This window comes from Anser cygnoides, chromosome 1, assembly GCF_040182565.1.
Source record: "Anser cygnoides isolate HZ-2024a breed goose chromosome 1, Taihu_goose_T2T_genome, whole genome shotgun sequence".
Taxonomy (NCBI): Eukaryota; Metazoa; Chordata; class Aves; order Anseriformes; family Anatidae; genus Anser; species Anser cygnoides.
Genome location: NC_089873.1, coordinates 121,988,313 through 122,000,649, shown reverse-complemented (window position 1 = coordinate 122,000,649; position 12,337 = coordinate 121,988,313). Strand labels below are relative to the sequence as shown.

The following is a 12,337-nucleotide window of genomic DNA, read 5'->3' as shown; positions in this document are numbered from 1 at the left end:
TTTGGAATAAAACATTTTACTCAAATGAATAATTCACAGTTCCAATGCTACCAGGAAAAAAAAAAAAAAAAAGAAAAAGAAAAAAGAAAAAAAAACTTCCAAAAAAATAAATCATTGTATGTCTTACTAATATGTAGTATATACATGGACTCATAGTCTGCTTCATAAAAATGCTTTGGACAGAAATCAAAGGTAATCAAATTATGATTCCTATAACTCCTTTTTATGTCAGCAATGGCTCACAGGAGAAGCTTGTAATTAAGTGGTACTGTCAATAGCTTTTGATTTACTGCCACCAGGCAATCATCATTCTTGGTCATATTTTAACCTTGGGATATCAAAACAAACTTACTGTTCCACAATAGCTACTTAAATGGAGGTGCTACCTGCTTCCCTTCTCTTTCTTCTGCATGAACTTAAAATCCATCTCATTTCATATAACTGTTGCATTGTCATTTCAGCATAATGATAAATCAGTTACGAATAGAATCAAAAAATCATAGAATGGCTCGGGTTGGAAGGAACTTTCAAAATCATCCAGTTCGAACCCCCCTGCCATGGACAAGGATGACATCCACTAGATCAGGTTGCCCAGGGCCTCATCCAATCTGGTCTTGAACACCTCCAGGAATGGGGCATCCACAGCTTCTCTGGGCAACCTGTTTCAGTGCCTCACCACCTTCTGAGTGAAGAATTTCTTCCATATATATAATCTAAATCTACCCTCTTTTAGTTTAAAACCTTGTCCTGTCACTGCACTCCCTGGCGAAGCGTCCCTCCCCAGCTTTCCTGTAGGCCCTCTTTAGGTACTGGAAGGCTGCAATAAGGTCTCCCTGGAGCCTCTCTTCTCCAGGCTGAACAACCCCAATTCTCTCAGCCTGCCTTCATAGGAGAGGTGCTCCAGCCCATTGATCATTTTTGTGGCCCTCCTCTGGACTCATTCCAACAGGTCCATGCCCTTCTTTTGCTGGGGACCTCAGAGCTGAATGCAGTACCCCACATGGGATCTCATGATACCTGAGTGGAAGGGTCTTCCCTCAACCTTCTGTCAATGCTTCTTTTGATGCAGCCCAGGATATGGCTGGCTTTCTGGGCTGCAAGCACACGTTGCCAGCTCATGTTGAGCTTCTCATCAAACAACACCCCTAGATCCTTCTTCTTAGGGCTGCTCTTGATCTTTTTTCCACCCAGTCTATATTTGTGCTTAGGATTGCTCCAGCTCATGTAGGACCTTGCACTTGGCCTTGTTGAATCCTGTGAGGTTTGCACAGGTCCACCTCTCAAGCCTGTCAAGATCCTTCTGGATGGCATCTCTTCTCTCCAGCATGTTGACTTCACCACACAGCTTGGTGTCATTGGAAAACTTGATGAGGGTGCACTCTATCCCACTGCCCATGTTGCTGACAAGATGTTAAATAGTGCCAGTCGCAGTTCCCTGAGGAATGCCACTCATCACTGATTTCCACTTGGACATTGAGCCACTGACCACAACTCTTTGAGTACAACCATCCAGCCAATTCCTTACCCACAAAGTGGTCTATCCATCAAATCCATGTCTCTCCAATTTAGATACAAGGATATAATGCAGGACAGCAGTGTCAAATGCTTTGCACAAGTCCAGGTAGATGATGTCAGTTGCTTTTCCCCTATCCACCAGTGCTGTAACCCCATTGTAGATGGTCACCAGATATGTCAGGCATGATTTGGCCTTATTGAGGCCATGTTGGCTGTCACCAATCCCCTTCTTATTCTTCTTCCATGTGCCTTAGCATAGCTTCCCGGAGGATCAGCTCCATGATCTTGCCATGGGCTTGACTGGGCTGTAGTTCCCTGGGTCTTCCTTTTTTTCCTTTTTAGAAATGGGGGTTATGTTTGTCCTCTTCCAGTCAGTGGGAACTTCACTGGACTGCCACGACTTCTCAGATATGATGGGCAGTGTCTTAGCAACTTCACCTGTTCCCTCAGGACCTGCAGATGCATCTCATCAGGTCCCATGAACTTCAGGTTCCTCAGATGGTCTAGAACCTGATCTTCTACACTGTGTGGTTCTTCATTCTCCTAGTCTCTGCCTTTGTTTTCTGGGACTTGAGCTATGTGGCTAGAGCTCTTGCCAGTGAATTTACACATGTAGAATATGTATTTTATGAGGTTTGTATGTTTGAGTTTTGTGGCTGTCCCAAAACAAATATTGCAGTATGCTTATTGTGTTAATGTTATGCTTTAAATCAGCTGGCATTCTATCTTAAAGGCATTCCTTTATTTTCTAATTCATAGAATTAGAAATCATAGTATCATTAGGGTTGGAAAAGACTTCCAAGATATCTGGTCCAACCATCACCCTACTACCAATTAAAGAATAAACAAACACAAGATATTTTCAATAGGATACAAAGTCATACGATTCCCAAAGTTTCCTTTATTTGCCTTTAAAAAAAGATATATGACCATAAATCACATTCTGGTTATAACACCAAGGAACACGGAAAAGAGATTGGAGGTGAAAAGAGTAAATAAGAAAAGTGTGAAAAATGAGTTACATATATTGGTTTTGCAGCAATTTATCTGCCTAATGGACATTCTCTTTAGTCAAAGCTGTGACAGGTCAACTGCCAGACTGCTCCCCATATTTATCCTCTGGAATAAATAAATCAGTTAATCATAGCCAAATTAGTAAGGGAAGAAATATAAAAGCAACATTCAAAAGAGAAGTCATTTCAGTCAAGCTTTATAAATGTAACTTCAGGCCCTAAAACTTGTTGTGTGCAGGTGGTCTCCTTCCAATATATGCAGTAATGCTTTGGTGCCCGTGATGCTCTTGACAACTTTAAGATATGAATCCTCAGCAGGTATGTGGCAGATTTGTTTTTGTCTAACACTATCAATATATTAGAGAGACCGCAACAGTAGAGTCTACAAAAATACCAGGAAAATGTCACACAAAAACTTCAGATTCACTTGTTATTTCCCATCTTTTTTTCCCATTTAATTACCACCTCTAGCCTTTACTATTTTTTTGTCTGGTCTACTTTATAAATAATACTTCATTTGCCAAAAGGAAAGCCATCTTGGAATATCTGAAACTTCAGTAAGCAGCTATTTGACTGATAGAGGTTCTTCAACTGATAAAAACTGATTAAGAACCTCTGCCACCCCACATGGTGACTATGGTGGTTATGCTAAGAAAACGTTGTTGCATAATACAGTAAAGTCACGATCACTGTGAATATCATTCAACTGACTGTCATCTTCAGTGACTACTCTTTGGAGCCCATAACAGGATGAATAAATGAAGATGGAGAATATCAAGCAGAAGTTTTCCCTGCTTAAAGGCATATGCTAAAGAACATGCTAAATCTAACCTGACAGAAACTAAAAGCAGATCTGAATGCAATAAATCCAGAATGTTAGGGTATCTGAAGAAAAGCTAAAAGATAAACTGCTAGATTTTTTTCTTTCTTCTTCAAGAATTGTTTAGAAATTGATGCTAAGGGTCACAGATCTTTGCTCCTAATCCAGTTCCAAGTGATGTTTGAAGGACACTTATTCTTAAATTTTTCAGATTGATAGCAAAAAGAATACAGTGAGCACATAATGAAAAAAAATATATATACTATTAGGAGGATATTTGCATATGATAACGCTTCTTCAGTATTCAGGCAAAAGGTGGTAGAATCAAAGTTAAGTCTCTTAAAGAAGAAATCTCCATGAACTAGTAGGATTTCAGGCATTTTATGACATTTTCAGTCCACAATCCATGTCTCTAGGAACATGGCAAGGAAGTACACCCATCCAAAATAAAACAAATGGGTACCTTTATTAAGCAGACAATATATAAAGATCTAGTTTCTTTTGAACCAAGTCCACTTCCAAACTTGACTTCCACATGAATTACTTTTATATATTCAACATATATTAATGCAGCCAATTTACTTGGATAATCTCATCAGCTCTCAATTTACTATTTATTATCTTTTCAGTTGGTAAAGCAAATCACAGTACTTTGACTGTAACATCAATGCCATCATCAAATGCCATTGTCCGATATTTTGCTTTTTGGGAAAAGACAATATGCTGATGACACAACAGAAAGAAATTTCTGGAAAAAAAAAAAAAAAAAAGGATGTCATTGAAAGAATTAACTCAACCAAAACCCTGAAAAATTATGAAACCAAGAATGTGCCAGATGATAGAAACAGAAAAATAAAAAGGTTGCCAGTTTTGTTTTATTGTTTTATGATATGCATGTAAAAGCATATGTGAAAAGATAACACTGTTAATGTGCTTTTATACATTACTGCTATTGCTGCTGTTTTTAATAATTAAACCAACAAGAATTTTTTGCTCTTCCACTACTATCTGTCCAGGGCAAATGTACATTAGTTAATTTACATAGGATTTACAACATGTCTACTTGTAAACTGAAAAGAAATATCCTTTGAAACAATAAAGCATGACATTCAGATGAATTTTAGATGACTTTTTTGACATGCAAGTGCTTAAGTTAATGAAGCCTACATACTCCAACATATATTCTGTTTGCAGTAGGAAAGGATGACTTGCCATTCCTGGCCATACCACGTGTTCATGGTTAGTGCATGCTAAAGAAAACTATGAAAGACAGAGAGAATGAGAAAGTTATAAATTAATTTTAATTCCTAACAGTTTCAGCCTACATAGTAAAGAATAATCATATTTTTTACTAAAAAAAAAAAAAAAAAAAAAGAATTTTAAAGAAAAATATGGAGATGGACAGCCCTACTGATTTTCTGATAAAAACATAATAAAAAAGGCATTGCCAGCTAATTCTGGTCTTTGTATCACATATGAACAATAAAATAACTGAAAGCTGAAATTTCTATACTTATCATCTTCATTCAAAACAATAATAATAATAATAATAACAATAAGACTTGAAATCCCTGAAATACAGAAAGTTATTAAAATATATGACATGCAGTCATTTTCTGATTTCGTTCATCTTATATATTCACTCACAAAAATGTAATCAGGTAAAAATCCATGTTGTACTCTCTCAGAACATTTTTAGCTCCATCTGTAATGTACACTAATTATAGATTCAGTCAAGATAAGATATACAGAAGTAAGAATGTAACATTCAGGAGATCAGTGTGTCCACAGAACTTACTGCTAAGCAGAGATAATAGGTGGAAGAGCACTACTGAAATTCTGGCATTCTTGAAAGTCATATCCCAAAAGTTTTGATGTTTGTCTTGAAAGCCAGCAGTGAAAATGATGTTATCAAACTGAAAGATGAAATGTTGTTTAAGAAAAACATGAATTGGGTTTATTTCTGTGTGTGCTCTAAGGAGTAGACCATTTTCTTAACATTTGCAGTGTTCCAACTGTGCCCATCCCCTGGATCTGCAGGACAGAAATTGTGTTAATTTGCCTTTTCTCTAGAGTTTAAAAGAAATTGAGAACTGGTACACAAGCATTTGTAAAGGAGGACTGTTGGGTACACTCCTTTTTCAGAAAGAGGAAAGAAAATTAAACAAACATACAGAACTCTGTATTTATGGATATTTATGATTACATTCTGCACTATTTTCTAAGTGATTTCTACATAGAGAATTCACAAGAAGTCTAAATATAGGCTGTAATTCCATTTCAATTGTTCTGCAAGGAGAATTTCACCTATTTACATGTACACCTCATCACTCTTTACAGCTACCTGAACGGAGGTTATAGTGAGGTGGGTGTCATTCTCTTTTCTCAGGTGACAACTGATAGGATGGGAGGAAATGGCCCCAGGTTGCATCAGGGGAGGTTTAGATTAGATTTCAGGAAGAATTTTTTCACAAAGAGGGTGGTTATGCATTGGAACAGGCTGCCCAGGGAAGTGGTGGAGTTGCCGTCCCTAAAGGCATTTAACAGACACGTGGATGTGGTGCTTAGGGACTTGGTTTAGTCGGTAGTGTTACATGATGGTAGAACTCGACGATCTTAAGGGTCTTATCCAACCTAAATGCTTCCATGATTCTACAAAAGAAAATTATCTGCAAACTAGTATAGTACATATACAGCACTATTCTGGCTTTTTTGATATACTCTTCAATATATTTCCCATGATACATTCAAACTGGTGACCACATTAAGCACAATGAACTACATACTTACTTTCCAAGCTCACATTCTATTTCAGGCAGACTAGTTGGCAATGGTTTCTCTACAGTCAGCTTCAGTGCATACCAAAACTCTCCAACCATGTCTGACAGGAATATGACACTAAAAACAGATACATAAACTTGATATGACACAGATATTGTATAGACAATTGAAAACGCAGAGACAAAAATCCAGGAAAATTCAGCAAGTTCAAAACAATGAGTTCTTTAATTAGCTAACAGCTTTCCCATTACACTTCTCACTGGTATCTGAATTCAGCTACCAAGAACCAATACTATTCACAATTACTAATACAACAAAATGTCTTCATTTTTCATAGCTTTATAGCATGAAAGGTATTTTTATTTTTCAAAAGCACAGCTCAAAAACATTTCAACTGTTAACTTACAAAAGTAAGCTTTAATTTCATTTTAATGTGTGTTTTCTTTCTAGCCATTTTGTACTTAAAAAGACAAAGAAATAGAAATAATATTCAACTATTTTAAGAAGGAAAACCTTTTAAAATCTAGTGATTAAAATGAGAAATAGATATAGACACATTTATATAAGCATGAAAAAGAGATATGTTTCAAAGGAATATTCAGTATACTGTTTTGATATACAATCAGATGTCATGATATACATCAAATGTTGTTTGCTGCTTGGTGAGGTATATACAGCACTATGTTTCTGTGACAGACGTTCTAACACATTCCATTCCTACTACAGACTTGTTTCACTATTTCTTGTATTATTTTATTTTATTTTACATTTTATTTTATTTTATTGTTGTTTTTCAGTAACAATCATAAGAATGTTAAACAAAAGGATAGTAAGCAGATTAAAACCTATATGAAATACACCGTGAAAATCCATGACACATTAAGGACCAGCTCTTGTTGTAAATGAGAGAGAACTTTGTCTGTTCCATGACTCTATGTTTCCAGACTATCCTCTGCACCAACAGACCCTTTAAAGTGAGCATAAACTAGCTTTGGAAAGAACCATCCAGTTGTAACAGGACAGCTGTCACAAACACTTTTGCAAAACTCTTCCCTGCTGTTACCATAGCAAGGGAAACAGAGCATGGCTACAGAAAAAAAATAAAAATAGTGTGGCTGTGTGTCGAAGTACCTTTGTCCAGCTGTAATTGTATCCCTTTGGAGATACTGGAATTTAAAGCAACTATTAGACAGCTTTTTAGTAAACAGCATAATTTTATTGAATATATACAGTTGTGAATCATGTCATCTTTGCATGACATCTAGCCGAAAGTTTCATCAATTAAAACAAACCTTAATCTTATTATTTGGATGTTCTGCACTTGAAAAATACTAGAAATAATGTACAGTATGAAAAACTGGAGTCTATGCACCTTCAGAATACTTTTATTTCTACAACTTCCCTCAGGGGATAACAGTAGTCATTTCTATAAAATGGTATTGCTTGAAAACTGTATTGGGTGATGATACCTGACATTATTCTGGTCTTTGGAAAAATCAATAGAATCAAATTGAACAAAGACTTTGAAATACATGGATTTGGGCTTTGTAGATATTATGTCTGTGAACACAGTTGTCCATCTCCCTCCTCAAAGACCCTCTCTTCCCACCCCACAATCACTATTTTTTGAGAATTGTTTAATACAATTGGAAAAAAATTTTCAATCAGTCCTTCAAATAAACAATGGTTTACTAATCAAATTCCATGAAAACAAGCTTTACAGTTCTGCATTCTTCAACTATTAGATGAACTCATTTAGTTGAATCTAAGACCAAGAGGTCATCTGTCCTTGTATTCATAATTATCATATCGTATAGTCTCTTCTGGATTTCCAATGTAATGAAACATTTTTAATCTAAAACTTCCCCATATTCATTAAATACATCATTACTAATTAATGGAAGATTCTGAAGCTAAATGGATTTACATGAAGACTGTTAAAGAGTTCTTAACCTGTTTTTGGTTGTGTTGCTACAGTTTAGTTCCTTCTGAGAAGCAAAATGAAATCATTTTATTCCCTTTGTGGAATTTAAAAAATTACAAAATTAATGATTTGTCTAAATATTTCAGAGGGAACTTCTAATGTTAAGTAAATATCTAAAATGTTGTTCAGTGAATTCTAGTGAACTAGAATAACTAGGGGTTATTCTATGGCCTGTCAGTCCAGATTTTCCCCTCAGAGGCAGGTTGCTGTTCAGGATACAATACTACTTTCCCCTTCCCTCATGTTTACTGAGATATCTACATCAAGGTTTTAATGAAAATAGTTCACTTATTAGTACAAGAGCCACAAAAACCACGAGTATCAAAACTCTGTAACTTACCTTTCATCTGAAGTGCCAACAACAGCTGGAGAAAACTTTAGTTGATAAAAAAATGTTTGTTTAGGTGAAAGAGTAAAAGATTTTTGTCCAGAAAGTGACTGATTCTCCAACACCACACTCAGCTGGAGAATTTCATCTGTAGGATTCATGATAGGAATATGAATTCCAACAGTATTCTAGGAAGAAAAAAAAATACATTAAAAAAAAAAAACATAAAAGATACCTCTCAAACAAGTATAGGATGCTTATATATGATTTTTCCTTATGCAAACACAGGTTACACTTCATATGCATGAACTTCATGTTCATATCTGAACAAACCCAAAAATGAGAAGTTGTATTAAGATCCAATTGAGCCAATGTTCCAATTGTAGACTCTTTAATTACATAGATAAGGAAAAGTCCTAGTCTCCTAGACAGTCTGCATTTCAACAAGCTACTTTGCCTTCCAAGATATGGTTGAGACTTGCCAAAATACACCTTTCAGGCAAATCTGCTGTTGTCCCAACATAGTACATTTTCCAATCCAACTCTCACCAGCCAAGCACAGCCATTTGAAAATATCCATTTTGCAAGCTGGCTAACACCAACGGACTGAATTCTGCAGGATCTGTTAATCTTGATTATTAAGTTACATCATAATAATTAGTATTAAAGCAACAACATGGTAAACATTCCCTCTCTCATTTCTTTTTACCATTTTTATTAACAGTGGTCCCTGTATCTTTCTGGTTTAAGTCTATTGACAATTCAGGCAAGGACTATCTTATCTTGACTATCTGGAAAATATGGCTGCTCTTAAAGACCCATATTATATTCCCATTATTATAATACAAAGGAGCCTCTATGGCCTGATTAGATAAATACATGCATACTTTTTACTTTGAGCATGTTTAAGATGAGCAGCAATTGGGCAGAGGCAGCTCAATCCACACAGCTGCTACATTGCATTCACAAGCTGCTTTTGAACCTGCTATATTTCGTCAGTGTTCCAGTAATTCTCTTCTTCATTTTAAGGTTATAAATAGCGTACATCTACCCTATGTACCTTATATGTATAAATATCAACACACTTTATGAAACTAAACACTTTAAACAGACAGAAAGGAATATACTAATGAAGGAAGACTACTATCACAATTCAGGATACAAACCTGCTGTTTAAAAGAAATATATGTTTTATTTATATACGTTCATCTGTATAAAATATGCACAATCCAAAACCAAATATATGTGTATATTTCTCTGTATCTATATTTATCTCTATTCCTATATTTGTCTCTTTCCTCTGTTCTAACAAAGAAGCTTATTTCAAAATGCTTTTTGTTTATTGGGGGTGGTGGTGGTGTTTTTTCTACATACGATGATTTACTTCCTACAGTAAAATTTTGCCATATATATTCTTTTAAAAGTAAATAAATAGAACTGCAACATGAAAGGAGAAAAAGATACCGTTAAAATTACTAATACACTAAAAACTGAGCATGAAATACTTTACAACCCCTCACACAGCTGTCTCACTCTGCTTTGAGCCTGCCTATGGTTTGGTAAACTCCTATATAATTACATTTATAGAAAATGATTACACGAACACACATAAAATACATTTAATGTTCTACAGATGGTGAGATTACACCCACAGTTTAAATCATTCAAGTGCCTCGCATCAGTAAGATGGGACTTAAATTTGCAGTAAAATATTTTAAAGCTCAGATTAATATTTTTTATTAGTGTAAACAAAATTCTAAATCTATCTACCATTTTATTGCTAAAAGGTTCATAAGAATTGTATAGTAAAACACATGTACTGTTTTGACAAAATACTTTTCCAGTAGAAAGAAAATATTGAGCTGCTTATTTAGGAGATAAGCACCTGCTATCAAATAAATAAATTAATAAATAAATAAATTAATTAATAAATAAATTTAGCCTTGTTCACAAAGGAGATTTTATATTGCCCACATTAGCTTAAAGGAAAGTAGTGCTCACTTGCCAGTATAAAAGAATGCCTAGGGTTATGTATTTCCCTGAATTCACAGAATTACAGAATGGCAGAGGTTGGCAGGGACGTCCGAAGATCATCTGGTCAAACTCCCCTGCCAAGCAGGATCACCTAGAGCACGTTGCGCAGGATGGCATCCAGGCGGGTTTTGAATATCTCCAGAGAAGGAGACTCCACAACCTCTCTGGGCAACCTCATCCAGTGCCCTATCACCCTCACAGTAAGGTTCTTCCTCAAAGAATTTCCTGGGAAAATTGCTTGGAATTCTTATAAATGTTTCACAAACCTGCTATGGCATGGACGGTGATAAGAGTAAATGTGTATGTGTCAACAGAGTTCATATATACTGCATATTTTCAGGCCCTAGTGGTTTCTTTCAAATCCTTGTTATGGAGGCATAATACTAAGATATATCGCAAAATGGGCATCCAATTGCCAAGGGTATTATTTTTCATGAAAATACAATTTTATCAAAAGAAATGCAAAGGAGAAATATCATAGGCATTTAGATCCACATTTCAGTATTGTGGTTTTTGCAACATTTTGACAGAGGAAGAAAATAAATGTTGAAAAAATAATATGAGAATTAATCTCACTAGTCTTCAAACTGCTCCTTGTATCAAGATTGCCAGTGCCCAAGATTGCACTGGCAATTGCACCAGAATGGTGCAATATGTCCTTTTTTCTAATTCCTTTAAAACTTCTTGTGATCCACTTTGTGTCCAGTATAGAAAAATTAAAATAATCAAAGTAAGGTAAAATATAATAAAAAGAAATGTAAATACTAGATAACATTTATTCTCCGTGGAACTTGAAAAAACAATTGACTGCTTATACTTTATCCTATAAAAATAGCCCAAGTGTTTGTATAGGTCTAATTCTAATATTCTATTATCAAGACTTTGCTTCAAAAGATGCTTAGTAGTATCAATTGATATTTTGTGATATTATATGTTTTTGCTGAGTTATTTTCCTGGCATATTTTATACCAAAGATTTTCTGATCATCCCATTCTCTGCATCCTTCTTTTAGCAACTGTATCTTTAGATTCATAATATATAAATTTATATGCTATGAATATGTACACTGCACTGAACTATGAACTAATGCTCCACTAACTTTGACAAGACAGCTCACAGAAAGATGGACATTTTAAAATCATTGTGCATAGTAATCTTATCTATGTTTGAACTTTAATAATAATTCTGTTCTAACCACCATCAGGTGCCAATTAAAGTGGTCTCTGGGCAAAGTTTCTGAGAGCCTAACTACATTTCGAAGTGTTTTAGAACAATTGTGTTCAATTAAAATCCAGTTTCATTATGGAGATGACATTAACTCCACATCTATTTGCAGCTTTTCCAGTAAAAGGACACTGAGGAAGAAGCATTTGTACCTGCTCCTAAATTTGCCAGGCTATTGCTCAGAAGAAATTATTTAACTCAGGTAAGTGGTAAGAATTTTAGCTTGATAGACCTGGTGAGATAACAGCAGAAATTCTTCTCTTTGTAGGTCCTTGTCTAAATCATTGTTCTGACAAGTAACAAGTGACTTCTTTCTCTTGGCTGCACCTGATGACAAGCAGCAATGTTGCTTACTCACAAGATTGAACTTGCAAAGGTGGCAGTAACATTGAAAAAATAGCTCTTGGCTTTCTACCTACACTGGGCCCAAAAAGATCAGAGCAATCAATGTCACCATCAGTGTGTCTGTATGTTGGTAGAGTTAGAGTTTCCTTTTGTGTCCTCCTACAATCTTAAATTAGTATTTCATTATTATTTGATTCCTTTTCTTGGAATAAAAGAAGCTGAAAAGAACATCACAGCAGAGTTGATGTCAGAGTTTCAAAGCTGTGCTGAATGCAGTTCAACCCGAATTGGTC

At 35.4% G+C, this 12,337-nt stretch overlaps 1 protein-coding gene across 2 annotated transcripts in view; it reads right to left on the bottom strand.

Moving 5' to 3' along the window:
• Nucleotides 1-12,337, bottom strand: part of LOC106042138 (cilia- and flagella-associated protein 47) — a 308,071-nt gene that overhangs the window by 87,858 nt on the left and 207,876 nt on the right. For both annotated transcript variants that reach the window (XM_066980338.1, XM_066980347.1), the window contains exons 52-53: nucleotides 8,454-8,629; nucleotides 6,139-6,246 (exon numbers count right to left, since the gene is read on the bottom strand). In XM_066980338.1, the coding sequence (XP_066836439.1) occupies nucleotides 6,139-6,246; nucleotides 8,454-8,629 (284 nt within the window). The remainder of the gene's footprint in view (nucleotides 1-6,138; nucleotides 6,247-8,453; nucleotides 8,630-12,337) is intronic.